The following is a 24,954-nucleotide window of genomic DNA, read 5'->3' as shown; positions in this document are numbered from 1 at the left end:
TTTAGTTCCACTTGGTGCAAGAGGAAATAATCACACATATTGGCCGCTTCCCTCTCTGGAATTTGAACTTGGTCACAAACAAGAAGTCAGGAGATTAAAAAAGCAGAAAGCCTTCCAAAAATGTCCAGAGAAAAGGAATTAAGCGTTTCCACAGCAGAAAGCCTAATCCTTCCAAATCTGGAATTTCTGAGATTCTGGAGGCGCCAGACCTTCCAGACCCCTGGGCCTCGGTCCGTCTCTCAGTTCTGGATGGACTGGAGCCCGTTAGGGGCGGTGGAACATCCTTCATCACTACACTTACTAATCAAGAGTTTCAGAACAAAAGACACAACGCATCGCTACACTTCCTTGTACCTAAATGATCTCAAATGATTCAACCATCGACTGGGAAGGAAAGGTCTGAATTCCACTTCTCTGGACGTTTGCTTTTTTCTACCATAACTATTGTTATTTTGTTTGATTTGGTTTGTACATATGTATGTGTATTTAAATAAGAGGAGAGGTCCCCTAGGATCTGGTTTTCGTGCAGCCCAACCAAAGGCTAAGAGCTTTTGTTCTCTTTCTGCTACGGCTCCACTGGACACCCCTGTCATTTACCAGGGACCTATACTGGTGGAGGGACTTTGTAACTGACATCAGGCCCAGACATCCAGTGCATGAGGAGCTCCACTGCTTCTGTAGCCCCTTTTCGCACAGAAGTGACAGCCGAGGAGACCCTGAGCACCCCGACGCTGGCAGGCGGCCCAGCCCCCCGTAAGGTGGGCGAAGGCAGGTTCGTGGAGGATTTGCTCTGTCTCTCTGGCAGCCCTTGGTTCTTGGCTGTTTCCCAACCGCCTTCTCAGCGTGAGAGAAACTGCAGCGCAGTCAGTGTGATCGGGAGGACTGAGCAGAGAAGGATAAATTAAACGCAGGACCTCAGGATTCAGGGAAGGTGACCTGGACTCCCGGTGCGGCCCAGGCTACGGAGGGGTCTGAAGGGCAGTGGAGTGGGCAGAGGTAGATTGGGAGGAAGGAAGATAAAGAAAAAAAATCACCATCCTAGGGAATTGACCAGCTGCATAATAATCCTCCCTCAAATCCTAAAAATTGATCCTGTCGATTATTGAGAGCAAGAGAGAGAAGAGCTCGCTCTTCTCTTTGAGCCATGTCTAAAACCTCCACACATTTCTCACGTAGTTGAGTCCATGACTGTCTCTCCTTCTAGAGCCATCGAGTCCTGTGAGCAAGGATTCGATTATACTCAACCCTTGTATCCACTGTGTGAGGACCATCTCTGACAAATAACAAGCACCCCTGCGCCAAGAGTATCTGGAAGACTTCAACCCCTCTTGCTTTCCCTGGAGAGAATGTTCCGAACACTTTCCACTTGGCTCTGCTGGTCCTCAATCTCAAATTGGCCCCCAGTACGTCCCCCTTGATGCCTTCAGCCAGCCTCATCTTTTACTTCAACAGAGAGGGTGCACACTAACCTCTAAACAGCAAAGGTTAATGAGTGTGCTACAAAAATAGCCCCGAACATGCTGCAGTATGTGGCTAGCTGGCCCCAACCACATGAGAACTAGACCCAGGAGCTAAAAACTGTGTAAAGGTGCTCAAAAGACAACACTTCTGCACCACCTAGTGCAGAACGCACACTTTAAGCACAAAGTAAGTGGTTCAAGCTCTGTACACATGCTTTGTGGCATCAACGTGGAGCTTATGCACAGAAATCGGAGTTAAGCCTTCATGCCTGTGCTCCACAGTTAAAATTCTGCTGACTCTCTGAGCGAGGGAGTGAGTCCCATCTCTCCGAAGATAATGGAGCATGAAATCGCCACGGCGAAAAGTGTGGCACAATTTTACCACACCAAGAATAATGGAGACTTGGACATCAAGAAAGTTTCCTCTCACCACATTTCAGTCCTCAGAATGAGAGGAAAAGTGGAAGGTCAGTTCCAGGATGTAGTTCGTACTGATTGCTTTATCTCAATACGAGCAGTAGACACACCACATAACAAGGTCATTTCTGGTCAGATTCCCGGAAGTCTTCCTGCCCTTCCGGTTCCTTGAAATTTTCTCTCTTGAAAATGCCACAGCAGAGGGACCCCATACAAAGATGAAACGCAAACTTTCAAACAGAGGAAGAATTTCTTTTCTCTACTATTACTTAAAGCAGTCCTGGGGGTGCAAGTTTCTAAGATTCTTGGAGCTTCTGCATGAACTGTGACTTTGAAAGATTAGAAGGAGAACTAGATCCCACCCATCAAGAAGCAAACCCAGTGCCTGAAATAGGAAGAGTGTCAGGGTCTGCACCTAGGACATGGAGAACTATCTACCTGGTCCCTACCTACCACTACATCCCAATGCACCCCAAAGGTGGTGACCCAAAGCCACATCATCTGCATTGCAAGAAAACTTATCTTTCTAGTCACTCGGGAGTGAGTGAGAAGGGCGGCTCAGTCAAAAGCACTACTGAGAGACCATCACCCACCTAGTAGTATAGCTAACGTAAGACAGACAACACCAAATGTTGGTGAAGACATGGAGAAACCGGAACTCTAACGCATTGTTGGGTGGGAGGGTAAAATGGTACAAATGCTTTAGAAAACTGGCACTTTAAAAGTTAAACATATATCTACTGTAAGACCCAGAAATTCTACTCCTAGATATCTATCCAAGAGACATCAAAACATAAGTCCACCAAAAGCACTGTATGAGAATCTTGATAGCAGCTTCATTCATAACAGCCCCAAACTGGAAACATCCCAGGTGAGCATCAACAGGTGAATGGATAAACAAAGTGTTCGCACACTGGCACACTAGTCAGCAATAAAAGAGAATAGACTAGTGAGACACCCAAAACCTGGATGAATCTCTCAATGCTATGCTGAATGAAAGAGCTAGACACAAAAGAATACTTCCTGTGTGTTTCCATTTACAGGAGGCTCTAGAATAGACAGAACTTATGTATGGTAACAGAAATCAGATCAACAGGGGCTTCTGGTGGTCGGTGAGAGGCAGCGACTGAGAAGGGACGTGAGGAAACTCTCTGGAGTGACAGAAGTTTTCTATATCTTGACAGAGGTGTGACTTACATGGGCATATACATTTGTCACAATTGATCAAGCTGCCCATTTAAGATAGGTGCATTTCCTATGTGTAAATCACATCTCAATTTTAAAATGTTTTGAGAGTACTACTAAATAATGAAGATACAAGTCAAGAAAGAAGAGGTAAGAAGAAACCAAAAAGAATAAAGGCCTGTTTTTAAAACATCAGAAATTAACAGAGCCTTAAAAAAAAAAAAAGGCTGCACCCGCGGGTCCTGGCTCTTACTGTGTCTTAATTGGTGCAGATGTGGGAGAATCAGGAAGCTGCACTCCCTGGCCCACACCCAGGCCTTGAAGTGGACACTCCAGATGGAAAGTATAATGAGCAAGTGGGAAAGAACGAAGTGCTGTTCCACCTTAAAAATGGGCTGGACCACCCACGGGTCCAATGAGGAAGCTAACGAATTGGCAGGAATTGCAGCTGCCCAATCAGAGCAGTCCTCGAATACTTCCGGAGGAAAGAGATTCTCCTCAGCGGTTTTATTTGCTTAAGTTTTGTAATCAACCTTATGCTCCTATGAGAAGACATCACCAGGACCCATCAAAGGTTTAGGGCAACTGACCTGGCTTTATAAAGCTGGGAAGAACGGATCCCCAAGGGGTCTTCTAGATTCTCAGCTTCCATAATCTCACACACCAAATCCCTACCTTCGTATCCATCTGCCTTAATTACCTACTTGAGCAAACCTGTGTGCTTTTTGAAACAATGGGCCACTGCTTAGAGCTGCACGTGGTTGTGCATTACACAACTTCAGTATAAACAAACTGCACTGTTTATAAAGACCACAACTGTATTTGTTACTTCATTCATGTAAAAGTAGGTGTGGTTCCACAGTGTTTCCCTGCGATGTTCACGGATTAGATGCCCAACTTGGTGTTGGTATAGATGAACATCTCCGGCTTCTTCTGGAAGGCTGCCGCCAGTTCGTAGGTAGCCGCACACCTACCTTCCCTGGGGCCTTTGCCTGAGCCCTGCTACGATGGCTACTGAGGCCCACAGGACTCCTGACCCCTACGGCTGTGGGGCATCCCCTCGCAGGGAAGCTTTAGCTAAACCCCAGTCTCCCTCTGCTACTCACTTCCTCCTCTTGGTCACATCACTTAACTCCTCTGGGTTTCAATTTCCTCATTTGTAAAATGTGGTGGCACCTTGGATAATCACTAAGGTTCCTTCCAGTTCTGATAAGCGTGAGTGTAACAAATGAACTAGCATAACCTCTTAGTGAAAGGCAGAGTGGCTTCTTTAAGTGAATATCATTCCCCCAAATCCACTAGAAATCACTCAGGGGGAAAATGAACATGTAAACCAAGAAGAACCAGCAAGCATAACTCTCCAAAGGTCTTTGATTAAAAACCTATCTGAAAGGCAGAAGACACGTAGTGGGCTCTGAAATCTGTTGGGTGGCAACCCTCTGGCTGCACGAAGGAATGCTGAGAGGCAGGATTTGGAGGCGGACACTCAGCGGTACAGGTAGGTGTTTAGGGTCAACACCAGGGTTTCATATGACTTGCAATTTTACAAAGGATAGGTTTTCAGGCTATGGGAGTGGGCAGAAAACAGTGGATGTGCTTCAGTATGGGCAAGCGTAGAAGCACTCATGGAGAAAAAATAATTCAAATTATGCTAATGAGACAGCAGTTCGGATAGGTCATGTCCAATCTAGAAACATGACCCGAGTCACCATCAGCAGTTCCCTGAGGATATTAGTTCAAACAGTCTGAAGCAGCTAAAAACACAAACAGAAAGGGGTTGCTGTTTGGGGCACAGTAGGGAGCTAGAAGGGGCTTCAGAAATAATCCAGTCCACCTTTCTTAATTTCCGGATGAAAGACTGAGACCCTGAGGGCTTGGGTAATGCCTCATGCATAGCAGAGGTCAATAAACATTAGTTTAAGGAGTGTGACCAAAAAAATGTGTATTTCCAGCCATGCTACACACAGATACTTTTGCTTTATCTTTGCATCAACTTCAAAACCTTTCAAAGTAAAAAAACACAATGAAATAGAGTACTACGGAAAATTCCTGAGTTTGGAAAACAACTCTAGGGTAACTGAGGCAGCAACAGGGTAAAGGTAAGTTTTCTTTTTTAAAATTTAATTCTATTTATTTATTTTTTATACAGCAGGTTCTTATTAGTTATCTATTTTATACATATCAGTGTATATATGGGTGAAGGTAAGTTTTAAAATGACTTCTTTAATCTGGAATTATGAAAACTGGATGACGATATATGATAAAAATGTATAAAAGGATGTCACTGAGAAATAGGTGCAATTTGAACTTCTCCAGCAAATCTTTAGCCCTAGGATTGAAGAGCAATTCTGGGTACTTGAAGGGAGAATTTTAGAAAAGGACAAAGCAAGCACTAATTTATCTGGCAGATTATAAACCCGTCTGTACATCTGAGATTGCACCAGATGAAAACATCAACAATAAAACATGGAAAAAGGTTCAATTCATGGGCCATAAATCCACAACGGGATACTAAGAACAGTTTCAAGTATGTGGGCCATTCCTAACCCTTAAGTTTGACACCCTGGAAGGCAGCTACATTCTCTTACAAAATTTCCTTCAGAGATATAACCGGAGTCAGAGCACTGGGTTGAATGGGCAGTGTAAGATACACAAACAAACAAACAAAATCACGTTTACCTGTGGGGTGAGATGCAAACGCCAGGAGCACCACGCTGAAAAAGAAACAGCAGACTCGTGAAGAAAGCTTCCCCAGCACTGAGAAAACAACATCCATTTTCACCCATTCTACTCGGAAACAGTGAGATTTGCCTAAAAGCAAACTATCTGCACTGAATGGTCTCGTTCTGCCTAAATCCAGCTTGTCAGGGAGAGAGTGAGAATCTCCTGAAATGCCTCAGGTTTGGGCAAGAGGGCTGGATCTCCCCTGGGATGGACTCTGAGGGTCCGTTCCCCTCTTGGAGGGTCAGCCCTGCCACTAATGATTATCATATTCACCTAACCCACAGAGAGTATTTGTCAGCTAAACAGAGTCTAAATTACAAACAGGCCGCAGCCTAAAAGTCAGCCGTTGAATGTGAGCTAAATCACAAAATTAACTACACAGAAGAATAGGTAAATTTCCAGGAAGCTAGCCCACAAAATGACCCACGCCATCCACCCTGTGTCTGAAAACTACCCAGACCAATTTGCAGTTGATGCTGTATGGGAAGATGCAGGCCATACCTGTGCTTGGCTGTCTCCCATCTTTATCTCTGGAAGCCTGTCCCATCTCCCGGCGCCTGTCTACAAGTGCCTTTGTGCGGTCCTAAGCCCACCTTCCGTACCCTCTTCCATCAAAACTCATGCCACGCAGGCAGCTGATTTAGTTGGAGGTTAGGAATGAAACTTTTAATTCAAATATAAGAAGGAAAGTTTTCTTAAAGCGCTGGATGGCCTGCTCTGGTTCTCAACCCTGGATATACATCCAAATAGTGTAACATCCTGGCTAGAATCTCTAATTTTTATTTGTTATGGCTCCCGGAAGCTACAAAGTACCAGGATCAGGAACCACTGCCACGAATCTCCAGTTGGTGACATGACAGCCAGGGAAACCAATGTTAGCTCCTCAGCCCTGCTCTTGGGTTATCTCCCAGCATCATTTCTGTTTTTCTGATGGTTTTCAGAGGAGCAGCATCACAGAAAGAGGCAGGAGGAGAGGAGGGTTGTGACAACGGCCATAAGAATAGTCACATTCTGGTCATTCAGAAGTTGTAGGTTTGTGAGACAAGGGTTTACAGGTAGCTAGCTGTAAAAAAATACACACACTACAGACAAGACTGGAGATTCCCTGTCCTCATGGGCGTCTGCTTGCTGTCTCTTCTTTCTCTGGAAAACACATACCCTGTACATTCTCCATTACTCTATCTCTCTCTGGAAAACACATACCCTGGACATTCTCCATCATTCTATCTCGCTGGATCCCCTCTCGGCTTCAACTTCAGCAGCAGAAGTTATTGCTCCTATGGCTGGATGTGAGGGGCCCCTTTCCATCCCAAAACATGTCCCAGGGCCTGACACGGTATCCCAAATGCCACCATCGGAATCACCCCAAAGGGTGACTCTAAAAGAAAACACTAGGGAGTTAAAAATAAGAGATAATTAAATAAAAGAGTTGGCTCTCTAGTCCATGTCTGAATTTTGTAAATATAGAGTTACGCCCTTCTAATTCCTACACTGTGATGACCTGGGGAGCAAGAACCATATTTTATTTATCTTTGGAGCTCAAGTATTTAGCAGGGCCAGATACATAGCAGGTTCTCCCTATGTTTTCAAACCAGCAGAGAGAGAGATCAAACCAGCAGGCAGAGCTCCGGGCTGGCACCTACAGGCGCAGCTACCCTACAGAGCTGAGTGAATGCAGATCTCTGGAGGCTGATACCCAGGGCCTGTGGGAAATCGAATCTCAGTCCTGGCTCATCTTCATCACTTGTACTGAAAGAAGACGTGGAAACAGCAGTGTGGCGTTGGCGGGGTGTGCAGCGGGCTGAGGCAGGAAGCCTTGAGCACCTGGCTCCCAGGTAGTGAAACCCTCACACGGGGGAGGGCGGAGAGGGGGGAGGGCAGGAGAACTAGCTGGGGGTCACAGCGGCTGTTTTTTTCCACCCCCAAAACCCTCTGCTGCTCGCCTTGGCTATAAGCTCTGTTGGGGAAAAAGAACTGTCTAAAGTAGTCTGATGTCATGGAAACATTTCAAACACCAAGAGACTTCTGCATTTTCAGGAACATCTCTTGAAAAGGCAGCTGGTGGGTCTGGGCACAGTGGAACTAATGACTGTTCCACTGAGTACAAAAGAGGCCCCAGCTACGTTTGGGTTGAATCCTGTCTTCAAAAAGGCATTTTCATAGATACTAAGATATTTAGGAACTTTACCTGTAGGTAGAGAACACAGATCTTGAACGTTTTAAGCCAACTTCCTGCAGAAATCCATGTGGCCAAAGGCTGAGAGGCACCTCTCCGACCTTGGTCCTCTGGACTGAATGTTGTTGCATTAGGCAAACTTGAGTTCTAGACAGCAAAACCTCACTTTCTCAATTAGGTCCCTCAGTGCACCATGTGGGACTCTCAGAATGCAAGAATACTCCCCAGCTATTCTACTCAGCAGCCAACCCCTATTCTTTACTTGGCTTGGGGCAATGGTACAAATGGAAATCCATATACTACACTTACATATTATAAATCAAGCCTCAAACTTCATCCTACCTTAACAAGTACACCTTCAAAGCAACCTGAAAGTCCAGATTAAAATTTAGGATTCTTGGAGTCCTTGGAGCTTCTTGTCAGAAGGTGTTAGTGTGGGGACATCCTGCCTCTGGCTCCCAGCTCCCAGTGCACCCTCTTCTCTCCCGACACCAGACTCCGTCCTGCACCCAAGGACCTCAAACATGTGTGTGTGGACACCTCAGTCTGCAAGCCCACCCTCCATGCACATCCCTCATACTAACAGCCTCTCTTTGGACATCCATTGGGTCTCGGAATGAGTTAAGAAGACAGACCCAGGGAGGCCTTGGAATCCACTTGGGTCGGAAATTCCAAGGCCCAGTCTAGAAGGAAGGGTGTGGGCTCTTAGCCTTACAGACTCCATATGCCTTGGGGAGAGGCATGGCTCTCTGAAGTGTGGGGCTGGATGGAAGCCCTTCTTGCCTGGCCTAACGGCAGGACCACTATTTAGTTTCTGCAGTTCTGATCATCTCACCAATTATTTAGCTTGCCTTCCTGGTAGGCAGGCACACTGGCTCAGATCTCCCTTATCAAAATATTACTGGATATAACTGACTCACTTTGCTGTACAGCAGAAACTAACACAATGTCGTAAATAAACTATACTCCAATAAAAAAATTAATAGAAAATATATACATTATTGGAAAGTAAAAATCCATTAGCTCTAGAAGAATATGAGTTATTCTTTGAAAATTTAAATTATATTTTACCTGAATAGATAGTTTAAGTACTGCTGGTCAATGTCACTAAGAAATGAGAAAAAAATAAATAAATAAAAGGTAAAATAATATGTGTTTAACATACACAAAATAGTCATTTTCTTCCATTAATAAATTAGATCTATGTATAAGTTCCTAGATTTATAAATCATTAATAAACACTAAGAAAAGTACTTTATATTCAAAACCATTTCCTGGCTCATTTTTTAAAAACGTTTTCAATTTAGTACTATCACATGCATTTTCACTTGTGGCCGATTATGTGTACATTTGCCATTTTAAAAGGAGTGTCAGCTCTCTCAGGTCACTGGACTGGCTTCTAGGGCTACCATACTTGACAAATAAAAATACAGGACACCCAAATAAATCTGAAATTCACATAAAGAATAATGTTTTAGTATAAGTATGATCCAAATATTGCATGAAACATACTTAAACTAAAAAAATTATTCTTTGCTTCTCTGAAATTCAAATTTACCTGGGTATCCTGTATTTTATCTAACAACTCTACTGGCTTCTTGCTGAAAAAACACTTTATTCAAAGAAAAAATGGTGCTCTAAGGACCCATCACATACCCTCAGCATGTAAAACCTTCTCCCAGGAGTCAGTCCCTTCAGACCTTTCTTTGTGGGCCTCAGACGGCCCCGAAACCCAGTGGCCAGCTGGCCAGTGGCGGGCTCTGACCTGGCGGCTCCAGCCCAACCAAGGCCTGAATTCTCATCTTTTTCATTTACATTCAGCAACTCTGTTCCACTGACTGCCCTCAACAAAGGCCTCATTTTACCCTAGAACAGAGCTGGTGACGGGGGAGGCTTCTGGGTCTAAAGTTAGGAAGGGGTTGGAGAAACAAGAAAAAAGACTTGTGCCTCTGAGCTGGAAGAGGTGAACTGGGGCCCAAGGCAGCCGGTCATGCAATTTTTGTCAAAATGTCATCTAAAGGGCCACCCTGAAGGAAGAGGAGAGAGACTTCCAGGCTCTTTGCACATCGCTGGCAATGGTTCAGGTACTGATGGACCCGGCCTGCTGCCCTCCCCCCATCCTGGACTCATGGAGTCTCTGGCTGATGGAAGAAGCTCACGACCCCATGGGTCTCACCCCTTTCCTTTAACCAAAGGACGACTCACCAAACTTTAAAAGTTTACCTTAACGCGTTGGATTTCTGGGATTTCTGTAGTATCTTATAAGCCCCTGGAAAGGAAGCAACACAAGTCACTGGCACGCGGCATTCTGTTGAGGGGGCCGGCTGGTGCTTCCTGGGAAGCATGAAACCCGCAGGGAGAAGGGCCCCTCTTCCCTGCAAGGGTCACCTGCAGCCAATAGGGGGCGACCAAGAGCACTTTGGAGAATTTCAAGGATGCACATTCGATAATCCCCCAGATGATGCAGTTCATAGAGAGAGTGCTGGGCTGGAAAGGCTCGTGGTCCCCAGAAGGACACAATTAACAGGATTGTTAAGCCTGGATTTCCTTTGATGGTGCACATGAGAAACACCGCAGGACTTCTGACCCATGTGTCACAAAGTCAGGGCACTGTTTTTCCCTCTAAGACTACAGATAGGAAACACTGGTTTGAAATAAAGTAGATGGTCCTTTTATTTCACCCACTTAATTTTTTTTTTTTTTTTTTTTTTTTTGTATACTGCTGAAAGAGAGTGTTTTTGACACAAACCTCTGGATCTGGATCTCTTCTCACCATTTTTAGAGAAGACCAACCAGCACTGCACAAGTGGATTTGAGCAAGCAAAGCCTGGGCCCTGGCGAGTTAATTAATGTCTGTCATGAGAAAGGCGAGACTCTATGGAAACTGCAAACATTTCAGGAAAACTCCAAAACAGAAAATTCAAACCAGAAAAATGCCCATTTAATTTTAACCTTGACACCTTGGATTTCATCTTCCTATTGTCCAGGATCACTAAAAAGTGGATACATGATAAGGAATAATAAGTCTCAATTGTTTCAGTAAGACTTCTTTAAAAACTTACCGACGGGGCTTCCCTGGTGGCACAGTGGTTGAGAATCCACCTGTCGATGCAGGGGACACGGGTTCAAGCCCTGGTCCGGGACAATCCCACATGTCGCGGAGCAACTAAGCCCGTGCGCCACAACTACTGAGCCTGCGCTCTAGAGCCCACGAGCCACAGCTACTGAAGCCCACACACCTAGAGCCCATGCTCCGCAATAAGAGAAGCCACCGCAGTGAGAAGCCCATGCACCGCACGAAGAGTAGCCCCCACTCGCCGGAACTAGAGGAAAACCCACACAGCAACAAAGACCCAACACAGCCAAAAATGAATAAATAAATAAATAAATTTATTTAAAAACCCTTACCTATGCAGAATAAGTGAATTATAGCCCAGAAATAACCATCTGGATCAAACTGTAACACAAGATTAAAAAAAAAAGAATTGGCTGTAAGTACAGACAAACGGGATCCAGCATGATGATCAGAAACACTAAAAGTCAACGCACAGTGCCAGGCATGGTGCCAGACAGGACTCTGGGGCCTTGGGCCAGTCCCTCCTTATTTCTCACCCAGTTGCCTACAACATTTCCTAACACGGCTCCCTGCCTCCAGCATCTCTTTCCCCATCCCCCCAACTCCCCAGCACTGCATCTCTAAAAAGTAGACCTGATGGTGCCGCCTATTGCTTAAAATCATCCAGCCATCCCCCAGTGACTTCAGGATGAAATGCAAACTCAGGACACCCAAGAATCCCTATGACAAGCTCCTATCAACCCAACCAGTCCCATCCACTGCCCATCCCCCTCCAGAGAAAGAGAACTTGCACGTCCCTGGCCAACTCAGCTGAGGGGCACTCCCGCCTCTTCTTCCCTTCCGTTTTCCATTTATCTCACCTGACACACTCTGTTTTACTTGTGACCTGTCTCTGTCTCCACCCCGCACTAGATGATTAACTCCAAGAGGGCAGGAATTTGCCCAGGGACGCACACATAGTAGGTGCTCAATAAAGTTGAATCACAGGCCACTCAGGACGCCTCTAGGGCTCTGTCCGTACCTGCCTCTTCTCCTGGGTTGCTCCTCCTCCCCCTTCAAGATTTAGGTCCAGTAAGCAGAGCCTGGCTCCAGCATCAGAAAGATCCGGGTTAATTCTCTTGCCCCCTTCCCTTCCCCACATCCAAAAGACTATTGCCCATCTGCTATAAACTAGCACGGTAATTAAAAACATGTCTTTTGGGGCTTCCCTGGTGGCACAGGGGTTGAGAGTCCGCCTGCCGATGCAGGGGACACGGGTTCGTGCCCCAGTCCGGGAGGATCCCACATGCCGCGGAGCGGCTGGGCCCGTGAGCCATGGCCGCTGAGCCTGCGCGTCCGGAGCCTGTGCTCCGCAACGGGAGAGGCCACAGCGGTGAGAGGACCACGTACCGCAAAAAAAAAACATGTCTTTTGGAGGCAGACAAGTCTAGGTTTGAAGACTGGTTGTGCCACCATCTATACACTCACTATACCAAGCAGCTGAAAAAAAAATTATTTTAATCTAAGTCTGTTTCTTCTTCTGTAAAATAGTAATCCTAACCATTCAAGGTTTGTTGTGAGAATTAAATGAAACCGAGTATACAGAGATCTCAGCACAGTGCCTGGCACACAAGTGTCCAATGTACGATGGCTTTCATGTTGCTAAAACTTGATATATTAACTGGAACAAAATAAAGGATCAGTAACTTAAAAAGAAAGAAAGAAAGAAAATAGAAAGATCTGGGTTAAATTCTAAAATCCCCACTTATGTGTTAGCTGGTGACCTTTTGGGCCTCGCTATTCTTCAGCTATGAAATGGAGATAATAATAGCTGCTACCCTTGTGGAATTGCTGTGAGATTAAATAGAGTGAGGCACTAAAGCACTGGCACAGAGCCTGGCACACAGTAAGCTCCCTATAATTGCTCCCTATTCCTGCTCTGAGCCTCGAAGGATCCCACACCTCCCCGGACAGAGCCCTGGCCTCCCTGTGTTATAATTATCGGTTCATCGTCTGCCCCTTCCCCTTTGCTCTGACTAGACTCCGACTTCTGCCTGGAGGATGGCAATTCCTGCTTGTGCCCCCAGAGCCTGGCTCAGTGCCTAACACTTGATGGGAACTGAATAAATGCTGGGGAAGAAAAGAAAGAAAAAAAAGAGCCCAAAATGAGATGACTCCTGGAGGTGGGGGTGGGTTCTCAGTGCCTAAGAAAGAAAAACTCAGTCTGACAAAGTGAAAATCACTGTGCAGATGAGGCCCTTGGGATGAGAGGAAAAGAAAATCAACTTCACCTCAGTGTGTGGGGCTGGAGTCATTTGGATGTGCAGGTCCCCCCAGCACGTACAGAGGGTGGACCGCCCCCGTCGCGGCACCCAGAGGCCCGAGGTCTGCGGGCTCCCCTGCTGCAGCCTGGGAGAAGGCAGAGACCTGAGGAGAGGTGTTGGCCTGGCCAAAAAGTGCCCTAGGGCCCCGAAAGTTTGCTTTTACATGCCTTTGTATAGGCCAAGGTTATCCTGCTTCTCAAAGGAAGGATTCGGAAACTCTGCTAATCCACGCAGGCTTCAGAGATACCTGGAAGGCAAAGTGAGTCTGCCTGAACTCACCTGGGAGTCGTTGAAGGGCAGGCACCCTGCGGCAGCCAGGAGGAAGAGGGCACTGTGGAGAGGGGGTAAACACGCAGCTTCACTTGTCAACATCAAGGGTGAGTCCCGGAGAGTGTGGAGGTTGAAATACACGGACTGGAGCTCGGATGAGGCAAAGATCTCGTGAGACCACACCCAATTCCCCCGTTCATCCTCCGAGAACCTCACTACCCATGTAGTTTTCAATTACGTGCTTTGCTGACACCAGTTTCTTCTCTGGGGCTCGGCTAGCCATCTTCCCAGAGACAGGCATTTGCAGGACACGTGCAAAACCACAGCTGGCTCACTTGAGAAAAACAGTATATATAAAAGGAGGCTTCTTTAAACTACCGATCCCCAAAAATACACTAGTGGAAAACTGGGCAAGCAGACTACAGTTATTCCGCTTACCAATAAGAAAACACCACGGAAAGCACATTACAAACTTATCGCCTTACCCAAATGATCAAACTTAACATCTCCAATAGTGGGACAGAGCTACACCATGTGCCTCCTGATACGATGTACTGAGAAGGGCACAACGTCACTCATGTGGTATTCCTGCCAAATATGCATAACCTGGACTGAATCACAAGGAAACACTGAGACAAACCCAAATTCAGGGATAGTCCACAAAACAATGGGCTTACACTATTCAAACTATGAAGCCAATGAAAGGCAATAAAAAGTCGAGAAACTGTTCCAGATTAAAGGATATGAAAGAGACGTGACATCTTTGGGGGAAGAAATTACTATAAAAGACAATATCCGGATCATTGGCCAAATTTGAACATCGACTCAATATTACCTAACAGTATTGTATCCGATGTTAATTTTCTAAACTTAAACATTGCACTGTGGTTATAAAAGAGCTTCTTATTTTTAGGAGATACGCTTTGCAGTATTTAGGGGTAGAGTCATAACCCCTGCAACTTATTCTCAAATGGTTCAGAAAAAAATAAGAGTAAGAATAATTATGTATATATTCTTACATATTTTATGTGATATATATGTACATATGTATATATGGAGAGAGAAAGCAAATACGAAAAACGTTATCAGTGGGTGAATCTAGATAAAAGGTATATGGGAGTTCATTGTAATATTCTTGGAGCTTTTCTATCGGTTTTAACTTTTTCCCAAATAAGGGAATTCCCTGGCGGTCCAGTAGTTAGGACTCGGCGCTTTCACTGCCAAGGGCAGGGGTTCAGTCCCTGGTTGGGGAACGAAGATCCTGCAAGCCACGAAGCGTGGCCAAAAATAATAATAATAAAATAAAACAAACAAAAAAAAGTTTCATTAGAAAAAAATCTCTTATACATACCAAAATATTTATGGCTGAAACGCTACAATGCCTGGGATTTGCTGAAATGAGGTGCTGGGTAGAGGCTTAAGTTGAAAACTGTTGAATCTGGGGGATGAGTCTACAGAGCTTCATTATACTGTTCTGTCTACTTTTATATCTGTTTAGAAATTTCCATAATAAAAGGTTCTTTTTATAATTCTTGCACAAAAAAGTAACATTGCCAATCACGATATTTTTACATTTTCTCATTCATTAGAAAGTCGATTTGGAGATCCTTTTTGGCTTAGAAATCAGTGGTTTTTAGATGGTATATGGGCTTCATATACCAAAATATCTTGGCCTATAGCTTTTGCCAATCATTCTCTCCTCCTAAAGAAAGGCACCAGAAAACACAAAACCCAAAGGACCACATGCTCTTTCCCCCTCTTTCCATTTTGTAATGCAACAACATATTCAGGGTTGGGTCCCTTCTGACCATTGCATTACGCGGCGAACAGCAAAGGATCAAAGACATGAATGGGGGGCAGTGAATACAGCATTTTCACTGTTAGGGAACTTTATCATATGACATCTCACACCAGTATATGTTCTACATACATATCAAATTCTGTATTACTTACATATATATACAGAATACACAACAGCCTGATACTCATAACCTAAGTACACTGGCAATAGTGACGCTAATCAATTCTGTCCACACACCCTCCACCCACCCCCCCCACAGTCCTCACTGTTGTCATCACACACAGTGTGTAACCCTTAAAAGACTAGCATGGCTGCTGGGCCTGAGGCAGGAGGATGGGTACAGAGGAATCCTCAGAGCTGGGGCCTCAGGGCCTCAGGAAGGGCAGGACAACACGGGACAGGTTCTAACCACTCCAGTCCACCCACTCCTATAGCCTCGCCAACTTTAAAGGCACACACTCAAACAGCCTTGAGACAATTCCCTGGCACCCGACTGCTGAGGGATTCGGAGGTCAGGGTGGGGTGAGAGGAGGGAGGTTGTCCAGGAGGGTTTCTGGGACTGCACAGGAATAGGCAGGCTGTAGGCTGTGGGGAGAGGAGAACCCTCATGGCTTTGGTGTCTGCCTGCAGTGGACAGAGGCTTTAGAGGATGCAGGATGCTTCCCCATCCACAGGCAATGAGCGTTAGATCCCCTCAAGCAGACAAGCCCTCAGGGCTGAGGGGAGAAGTGCCAGGTGTGAGGCAGCCCCTAGTTTCCCACCGAACTTGGCCTTGAGCAACACCTGATTACATCAGGCATAAATGGGTTTTAATGCCTCTCTTTAACACCCGCTAATCTTTTAAACAAGAGGATGCTTCCTGACAGTGGGATTTTTTTTCTTCAAGTAGCAGCCTGTAATAAAGGCAAAAAAAGGAGATTGGATGAAAGCCCAGAAATATATGAAACAAAAAGTCCTAAATCCACGTATTAAAACATTCTGCTGGTTTTCTATCTTCAGGACCGAGCTTCGCAGCTACTGCCGAGGAAGCAGGAAGCCACCAGAGGACAAGGCATCCAGGTCAGAATTAGCACAACAGGAGCACAGGGACCTGCCAGAAGGTCCAGCCCAACTCACGTTTCAGCTGGGAAAACTGAGGCACAGAGAGGCATGAAACCTGCCCACGGTCACGGCGCTGTGTGGCCCAAGACCATGACTCAGATCCGTGGATTCGCAGGCCAGTACTTTTCCACCACGGGAATTCTTAAAAACCCAATGAGGATCAAACATTATTTTTAAAACTTTAAGTCGCTTCCATTTTTCCATTTTCATTCTTCATCAGCATTGCACAACTCTTAGTGAAATTCTGGGCATCAATGGCTGAAATCTAGCATGAGTTGTTTTCCCCTTAGGGATAAAATATTTCAGAAAAAAAAAGAGCATATTTGAGAATAAGACACAAAATAGGGATATGTGAGTGTCTGTAATAAACTCCTCTGTCAACTCTCAAGTATGAATTGTCAACAGACGGTTTCTCATCGAAGTTAATATCAGGTTAAATCTTCTATTTTAGATGTTTGTGAAGTTGTTTTTTGTTTTTTTTAAACTTACCTACAGATCTTCGCAGGAGATGTTTTCTGTATGAAAATAAAGAGACGTACAATTAGTCTTTGAAAACCCTTTTTTGTTCCCCTTGAAAGTAAATATTTAGATCAAGAGGCACATAAATTATGAATAAGTTTATTGGGGGCTTAACAACTTGCTGCACTTCAGTATTTATTGAGGCTTTTTCTGCTTGGACCAAACGAAGGATGACTCAGAGGTCCAGAGTTGAGTCACTTCAGCAAAGCACTCTGGATGAGTAGTTTTACCGCTCTCACCATTAGAACTATGTTTACCCACAAAAAAGCAAAATGACGCCACGCCCAAGCCTTCGAACATCTTACACACCATGAAAAGGAGAGAGAAATCAATGTACCCTGTGTAGGAAAAGAAATTAAGCTCTTGTTCAACTTCTCTTCCGGTCTGTCTCTTTAAATTTTCCTTTCATTAATCCAGCTCTGACCCTGAGCAGTGCTATAAATTCTCTGGTATGATGTGTAAATTAGGAAACAGAAAAAAGGAGAAGGGACATTTGACTCCATCCCTAGAGAGAAGGAAAAAGGGGCAGATTGGGGAAATCTACAGTTGCCGTTTAGAGCTCCCTGAAATGAAGAAATTCTAATGCATACTCTACCTTTGTTACCTCCTTTTTATTGGTCAGTTTAAGGGAATTAGTCCTTGGCACTTGGGAAGAAAGCTCTAGCAGGAAGAAGCATAGATTTTTTTCATATTTGACAGGGGAAATGGTCAGGCAAGATAATAGATTAATTCTGGACATTTCAGAAGGATTATTTTGCTAGTTGAGGACAAACTGCAATTTTCTTTTACTCCAGCTCAGATGAAGTGTGAACTATGAACATATTGTTTAAAAATGAAGCACTCAAAAGGTACAAGATTTCAGTTATTATAAAATAAGCAAAGCCTGGGGACGTAACATACAGCGCGGTGACTATAGTTAACAGCAGCGTATTGTATTGAATATATTCGAAAGTTGCTAAGAGAGTAGATCTTAAAACTTCTCATCACAAGAAAAACAAATGCATGGTGATGGATGTTAACTAGACTTATTGTGGCGATCATTTCGAAATATATACAAACATTGAATCATATTGAACACCTGAAACAAATATAATTTTATCTGTCAATTATATCTCAATTTTTTAAAAAAGTAAAGCACTGGCAAGAGAAACATGTGGTTTGCTATGAAGGCTATCTTAAGCTTTCATGTGTGACTAAATAATCCACATTGCATTGTTTTAATAAACACACGATGTGTGTGTACAAAGCAGTGGCTCCCATCTTTAGATCCTTTGTTATCTCTTATACGTTATCTTTCATCTCTGTGGAACCGGCCTCAGCAGAGACCAAAGGCAAAGCCAACCTTGACTCCACTGCCCCCCAGTGGGGACACTTATCCCTTCAGTACAGAAAGGATGACACACGCAGAGGTGACCTGGCTCCCACCTGGATAATTGCCCCCAACATGGGAAAACGTGTCACTAAAAGATTCTGAGCTAAATAAAGCTGACATCTCCAGAGTTCGGAGGAAGAGAAGGAATGGAGAGGATGGAGACAAAAAGGATGCTCAACTCTTCCACGAGTGACATGTTCACCAGCAGGTGCTCAGGGGCTTCCGTTACAGGGCAGCAAATCAACTCTAGTGCCTGAAGGAGTTTGCCCATCCCACAGAGGAGAGTCCTTTTTATTTTGACCTCCTCTGACTACAGGAGCCCAGAACCTGAGACATGGAGAGTGAACACCAGCAAGAGCTCCAGCCCCCGAGGCTCCGAGAGCAACCAAGGAGTCTGTGTCCGGGATTCCCCTGCGCAAGCCCCTCGGTCCCCAAATCACCCAGTGATGAGTCCCAACGACATCTCAGCTCTGCGTGGGTCACTACAACTCCTCAAGAGTCACGTTGCCAAAGTCACAGGAAGTAGCTGACGCCGCTCTGGGTAAGCTAACGCGCTCTGAGGACTGCTGGTGCTGTCCTAGGTGCTCGACACATACTGACTCGTGTCACTACGGGTTAATGTACGGTCCTGGGTTACGTGCTACAGATGAGGATTCTGAGGCACAGAGAAATCAGGTAAGTTGCTTGGGATCACGGGGTGTGCGCCCGGGCGATCGAGCTCCAGAGTCTGACCCTTTTGGACTCCATTCTGTCACAGCCAGTCCTGCAGTGACACCCACCGGCCTTTTCAGGCCACTGGCCTTCATTGGCTGCTTCCTCTCTGCCTGGAGTGCCCAGAAAATTCCTACCCATTTGTGTGACTGGGCTCATATCTGGCCCTGGCAAGCAGACTTACCCACGGTCGCCCCCCAGTGCACCCACACGCCTGTTTCAGCCCATAGGACATTCTATGGGCATCCCAGCACCTGTTTACATGTCAGCTCCCCATTCAGCCTGAGTTCTGTGAGGGTGATATATGTGTCTCTCCACATCTGTAGCTGTAGAGCTAGCCAGATGTTTGACATGTAGCATATACTTCATAAATGTTGAGCGAACCAATGGATGAATAGCAGTATTCTAAGGTTAAACCGTGGCAAATATATCTGCCAAGTTATTGAGACTAATTCCACAAGCCACACGCTAACTTAGAGTCAAACTGTGTGCGTGTGTGTGCACATACACAAAGAACTAGTTATGGCTGGTGACAATGAACCACAGCCCAGATAGAGCTTATTCTCCTCATCTGGGAGCGAGGTCATGAAGAGGTCAACTCTACTCTCCCAAGGCCATTCTAGGGAAACCTGACACGTAATGGACCAAAGAGCCTACGTCCGGAGTCACAGGTCAAGTCTGAGAGGTGGCGTCCAACCATGTTCCTCATGACACCCGGTCGCTTGGTCATGGCTCCAGGCTGAATGATCAGGAATGTAAATCATATGAAGAACAGATCACGGTCATCTTCATCACAGAGCAGATTTTAACGCCAAACTACTAGAAACCACCTACAAATCTACAAACAGGGACCGGCCAACACACTGCATTCCATGTGGAGAGAAATGAGGCATTTAGGGATTCCGACAAATCGATCAATGGAAAAACAGGACGTATTTTATCATTTCTGTAAATATTCTACATATGTCTGAACTGAATAAATGAAGTCGTTTCCTCTAGGAAGTAAGATCACAGTTGATTTCTGACATTTTTTTTCTCTGCATTTTCTACGACTTATTACATCTTATGATATTCGTAAAGGAAAGAAAGGGTTTTTTAAAAAAATAACTAAATAGATATGTAACCCACTCAATTGTTTCCTAATTTGCCCTGACAAGAAATGATGTTGTTTTGTGTCAGTAATGAAATGGAGTTGAAGATTCACAATATTTTGGTATTCACCCAACTGCTTCCGAGGAAAGGTCCTCTTGGCCTGGGAGTCTGACCCTTGCGCTCTGCTTGGTGGAAATACACTGAGGACCCTCCAGCCCCATGTCCCACCCTCACCTTCACCTGCCTGATCTGACTTGTCCATCAAGAAGCAATACCCCATGGAGGGACTTCCCTGGCGGTCCAGTGGTTAAGACAGTGCACTTCCAATGCAGGGGGTGCAGGTTCTATCCCTGGTCAGGGCATTAAGAACCCACATGCCACATGGTGTGGCCCCCCCAAAAAAGAAAGAAGCAGTATCCCATGAAGATGGCTGGATCTCATCCCTAGACCAGGTAAATCTTCATTTTTAATTCACACAAAAGGTATCCATTTTGTGAATAAGAAGTCTTCTTTGGAATTTGAGTGGAATTGAGTCAGGGTCTGACTAGTCTCCCAGAACCTGAGCAGCTCCTGGAACCTAAGTGACCAGTTAGTGTGAATATTTCAGCTCAGCTCCAGTCCTTGGGCTGAGACCTGGGGCTCCAAAAAACACCCAACCACAGGGTCACTGCAAGGAGAGGGCTGGAAGCAGGCAGAGACACAGGGAAAATCATACTGTATTTCACTGAATTTAAGATGCCACTGATTGTAAAATTAGTATTTTTTATACTACTAAGAAAAAAAAAACCAACAAACATTAGACCAGGATATACCATTGACTATAAAACCACCCTGATTTTAGATCGTGAAAACTTATTTTTTAAAGAATTATTTTATTTTTACTTATTTATTTTTTTGACCACACTACGCAGCATGACCAGGGATCGAACCTGTGCCCCCTGCAGTGGAAGCACTTAACCACTGGACTGCCAGGGAAGTCCCGATAGTGAAAATGTTAGATGTGAGAAAAAGAAGCCCATGTTAGAACTGATGAAATATGGAAATTGCAAGCTGGTGTGATAAGTAAAATGTCAGCTGAAGGTGCCCAAGCTGCCTGAGGGGTCAGGGAAGGTTCCCACGGCAGGCAGATTAGCCTAAAGTACGGAGCCTCGCTGGAGTCACTACAGGCTTCCCTCGCCTCCCGTAATCCATTCTCCTCCGCAGAAACTGGGGGAGCTTTTAACACTGGGAAGCTGCACAGTGTCTGTGGGCCTTATAACCCAACCGGTTCCTCCCAGTGCACTCAGCATAAATCCCCAATTCCTAGCTCAGCCCCACAGGCCCGTCTCCAGCCTCGTCCTAAGCGCCCCCTCTCTTCCCCATCAAGTCCCAGCCACACAGCCCGGAATGACTTCTACCAAGTCCCTTCCTACGTCTGGTCCTTTGCATCTGCTGCTTCCTCTTCCAGGGAGCCCTCCCCTCCCCACCATGTCCAACTCCTGTTCATCCTTTGTCTGTGTTTAATGTCACTTCCCCAGAGTGGCCTGCTCTAATTCTTAGTTTAATGTCTGTCTCCCCTTCTGGGCTGATGCTCTGTAAAGAGCAGCGATCATGCCTCTTGCTTACGACTGTAGACCCAGGCCTGGCAGGGTGGCCACGTACACAGGGATGTAGGAATATTCATAGAGTGAATGGGACAGGGGTGCACGAAGAGGTTTGCTGACAGATCAGAGGAGAGAAACACTACGACATGGTCTAGGGAAAATGAGAAGTTTGGTTGTGGCTGGAATTTCTGAAGCCAGAGAGGTGGATGGGGCCCAGGTGGTGAAGGGCTTTGCAGGCCTCCAGGTAGCTTCTGGGTGGTCCTGAAGGGCTGTAGGTAGGGGCACATGATCAGATCCATGTATCAGAAAGGTCCCTCGGGAGTGTTGGTGTGTGGAGTGGCCTTGGCCACAGGAAAGGTGTCTCTCTGTCCCTGGCACACCTGTAAGAAGTGCGCTGCCTGCATGGCCCACTAGCCTCTCTCGAGCTTAAAAGTTCCAAAATTTTGATGTGAAGTCATTTGAAACAGGCAGATGTTAGAAAAAAGGAACTCTCAAAACAGGTACCAAACTAAAACCACCAATCACGTTAAAAATCATAGCTAAACTACATAGTAGGTACAAAGCACCTACTATGTGCCGGAAAGTGTTGGGAGCACCTACTGGCACCTGTGCTGCATGGTGTCCTCCCAACGACTCTTTGAGTGGGTGACATTTCTCTCCCCTTTTCATGGATGGAGGCCCGGAAGGTGAGGAAACGTGTTCCAACTGGTGGAAGGCAGAGCTGGGGTCGGGAGGAAAAGAGAATGTCCACAGGGTGGGCTAAAGCTCCCAGCACCCTGTGGGAAGCTCGCCAAATATTTCCTCATGGTGATGGGATGCGGTAGGGGGAGGGGGGGAATGCCCCCCCACCACCATCCAGGCCCACAGTCATCTCTACCTCGGCCCCCCAGGCCCTGGCTCAGCGCTGGCCTGGGGTTGAGGTCCATTCAGACCCACAAGCATCCCCACGTATGTTTGGTGAACTGAAGGGATGTCAAAACCGTGATCCTTGAAATTAGTGACCACCGTCAGGCAGGCTTGACTGGAAACAGATGGCAGGAAAAGGCAGACACTAATCTGGACCATACATAAAAAGCACGTCTTTGAAATTTCAAGCAAGGGGAGTGAAACTAGCCTTTTGCGTAATCATTTACCTCTTTCTGAAAACACTTCTGGTGCCCACAGATTATAACTTCGGCTACATTATGCAAAGTGAGAAACACAGGAATGGCCTGAAAGAAAACAAAGGAATAAGCATGAAAATATTTTCTTGGATCTCATAATTACATAATTCTTGATTTACGCTTAAAAATAAAGATCTGTGGGCACTGTTGGCATTCACATCGATACTGCTCTCCAGCAAAAACTCTTCCGCGTGGATCAGTGTTCTTGCTTACAGCACTGTGCTCAGTAGGGTGGATGTACACACTGCCCTCTTACGGGTATTCTCATCAGTTATTAAGCACCTACTGTGTGTCAGGTGCCATGCCAGGTGCAGGGGACACATCCTGTGAACAGGTGGACACATGTTAGAGAGGCTGTCCCTATTGAGGTAAGAGCTCTGACCGAATGCACAGAAAGGCATGACCAACCCAGTGTGGGCAGAGCACGCCTTCTCGGAGGAAGTGAAGTCCAAAGTCTAAACGGGAACAGAATGATGAACTAGAATGAGCCCTGGGACTTCCCTGGTGGTCCACTGGTTAATACTCCGCACTCCCAACGCAGGGGACATGGGTTCGATATCTGGTTGGGGAACTGAGATCCTGCATGACGCATGGCACGGCCAAAGGGAAAAAAGAAAAAAAAAAGAATGAGCCCAGCAAAAAGAGACAAGGCGGGAGAGGGCTGGAGGCACACACAAGGGCCCAGAGGAGCGAGGAAGCCCACCTCCTCGGGGAACCAGGGGGAGTTGAGTGGGGTGGAATATAGTGTGGAAGGGAAAAGTGGGGGAGAGGAAGGTGGAGAGGTAATCACGGGCCCTATCAGGGAATCACGACCGTCCCAAGGACCACAAGATACTGAAGAGTTTAAAGCCCACCGTGCATGATTTGACCTGCGTGTTTAGGGGACCTTGGACTGCTGGGTGGGGCAAAGGAGGCAGAGATGGTTGCGAAAGTTCAGTGGTGCGATAGACGGAAAAACGGCCCTCCAAACTATAGCGGCATCCTAGTCCCTGGAGCCCATGAATGTCACCTCATAGGGTGAAAAAAGGGCCTTTGCAAATGGGATTAAGGTGAGAATCTGGAGGTGGGGAGATTACTCTGGATTATCTGGGTGGGTCCCAAATGCAAACACAGATCTCCTCCTAAGAGACAGGCAGAGATTTGACACACACAGAGGAGGAGGCGATGTGACCCCAGAGGCAGAGACTGGAATGATGCAGCCACGAGCCAAGGAGTGCCAGAAGCCACCAGAAGCTGGAAGAGAGACGCAAGGAGCAGATTCTCCCCTAGAGCCTCTGGAGGGAGCGCAGCTCCGCTGACACACCTTGGTACTCACTTCAAACCCCTGGCCTCCCGAACTGGGAGAGAATAAATTTCTGTTGTTTTAAGCCACCTAGGTAGGTGGTAATTTGTTACAGCAGCTACAGGAAACTAATACAAGGAATGACAAGACGGTGGCCTGAACTTGGTAGTGGCAGCGAAGATGGAGAAAAGTGGCCACATGAGGGAAATATTTAGGAGACTGAACTGCAGTAAATGATGGGATAACTGGGATCAACTTTGTACCCCAAAAAAGGTGGGGGGAGGAAGAAGATATAAAAAAAGGTAACACTCCAGTGGGTTATCAAGATACACAGAGTACCCACTGCACATTGACTATCGCTGGGCTGTTTGCTAAGAACAGCAGTCTTTCCTAATTTGATAGATAATCTTGACAAGGTAAAGGGGAGGGATTAAGGGGTGAGGGATTGTGCTATTGTCTTTGTTGCTGCTGCTGATGATAATGTCTCCTGGAAAGCAGAAAAAGATCAAGAATAATGCATGGGTTTTGGCATCAGCTGGGCTTCAGGCTCCAGCTCCACCATCTGCTAGTGGAGCAGGGCACGTATCCAAACAGTTTGCTCCTCTGTAGTATGAGGATAACAATATCTACGACCTGGAGCTATAGGGAGGAACGATGGAAATAACGCAGGAGCACTGCATGAAGGCTGTCAATATTAAGAGGTACCAAGCCCACGCTTA

General features: G+C 45.9%; 1 protein-coding gene across 2 annotated transcripts in view; it reads right to left on the bottom strand.

Moving 5' to 3' along the window:
* TMEM241 (transmembrane protein 241) overlaps positions 1-24,954 on the bottom strand; it is a 107,448-nt gene that overhangs the window by 47,714 nt on the left and 34,780 nt on the right. For both annotated transcript variants that reach the window (XM_079942166.1, XM_079942165.1), the window contains exons 5-11: positions 22,924-23,001; positions 17,003-17,028; positions 13,621-13,672; positions 11,371-11,419; positions 10,186-10,231; positions 9,034-9,069; positions 5,742-5,776 (exon numbers count right to left, since the gene is read on the bottom strand). In XM_079942166.1, coding sequence (XP_079798292.1) covers positions 5,742-5,776; positions 9,034-9,069; positions 10,186-10,231; positions 11,371-11,419; positions 13,621-13,672; positions 17,003-17,028; positions 22,924-23,001 — 322 coding nt within the window. The remainder of the gene's footprint in view (positions 1-5,741; positions 5,777-9,033; positions 9,070-10,185; positions 10,232-11,370; positions 11,420-13,620; positions 13,673-17,002; positions 17,029-22,923; positions 23,002-24,954) is intronic.

Source organism: Stenella coeruleoalba (assembly GCF_951394435.1).
Source record: "Stenella coeruleoalba genome assembly, chromosome: 14".
Classification (NCBI taxonomy): domain Eukaryota; kingdom Metazoa; phylum Chordata; class Mammalia; order Artiodactyla; family Delphinidae; genus Stenella; species Stenella coeruleoalba.
Note: the sequence above shows the minus strand (reverse complement) of the source record. Positions and strands in the feature narration are given on the sequence as shown.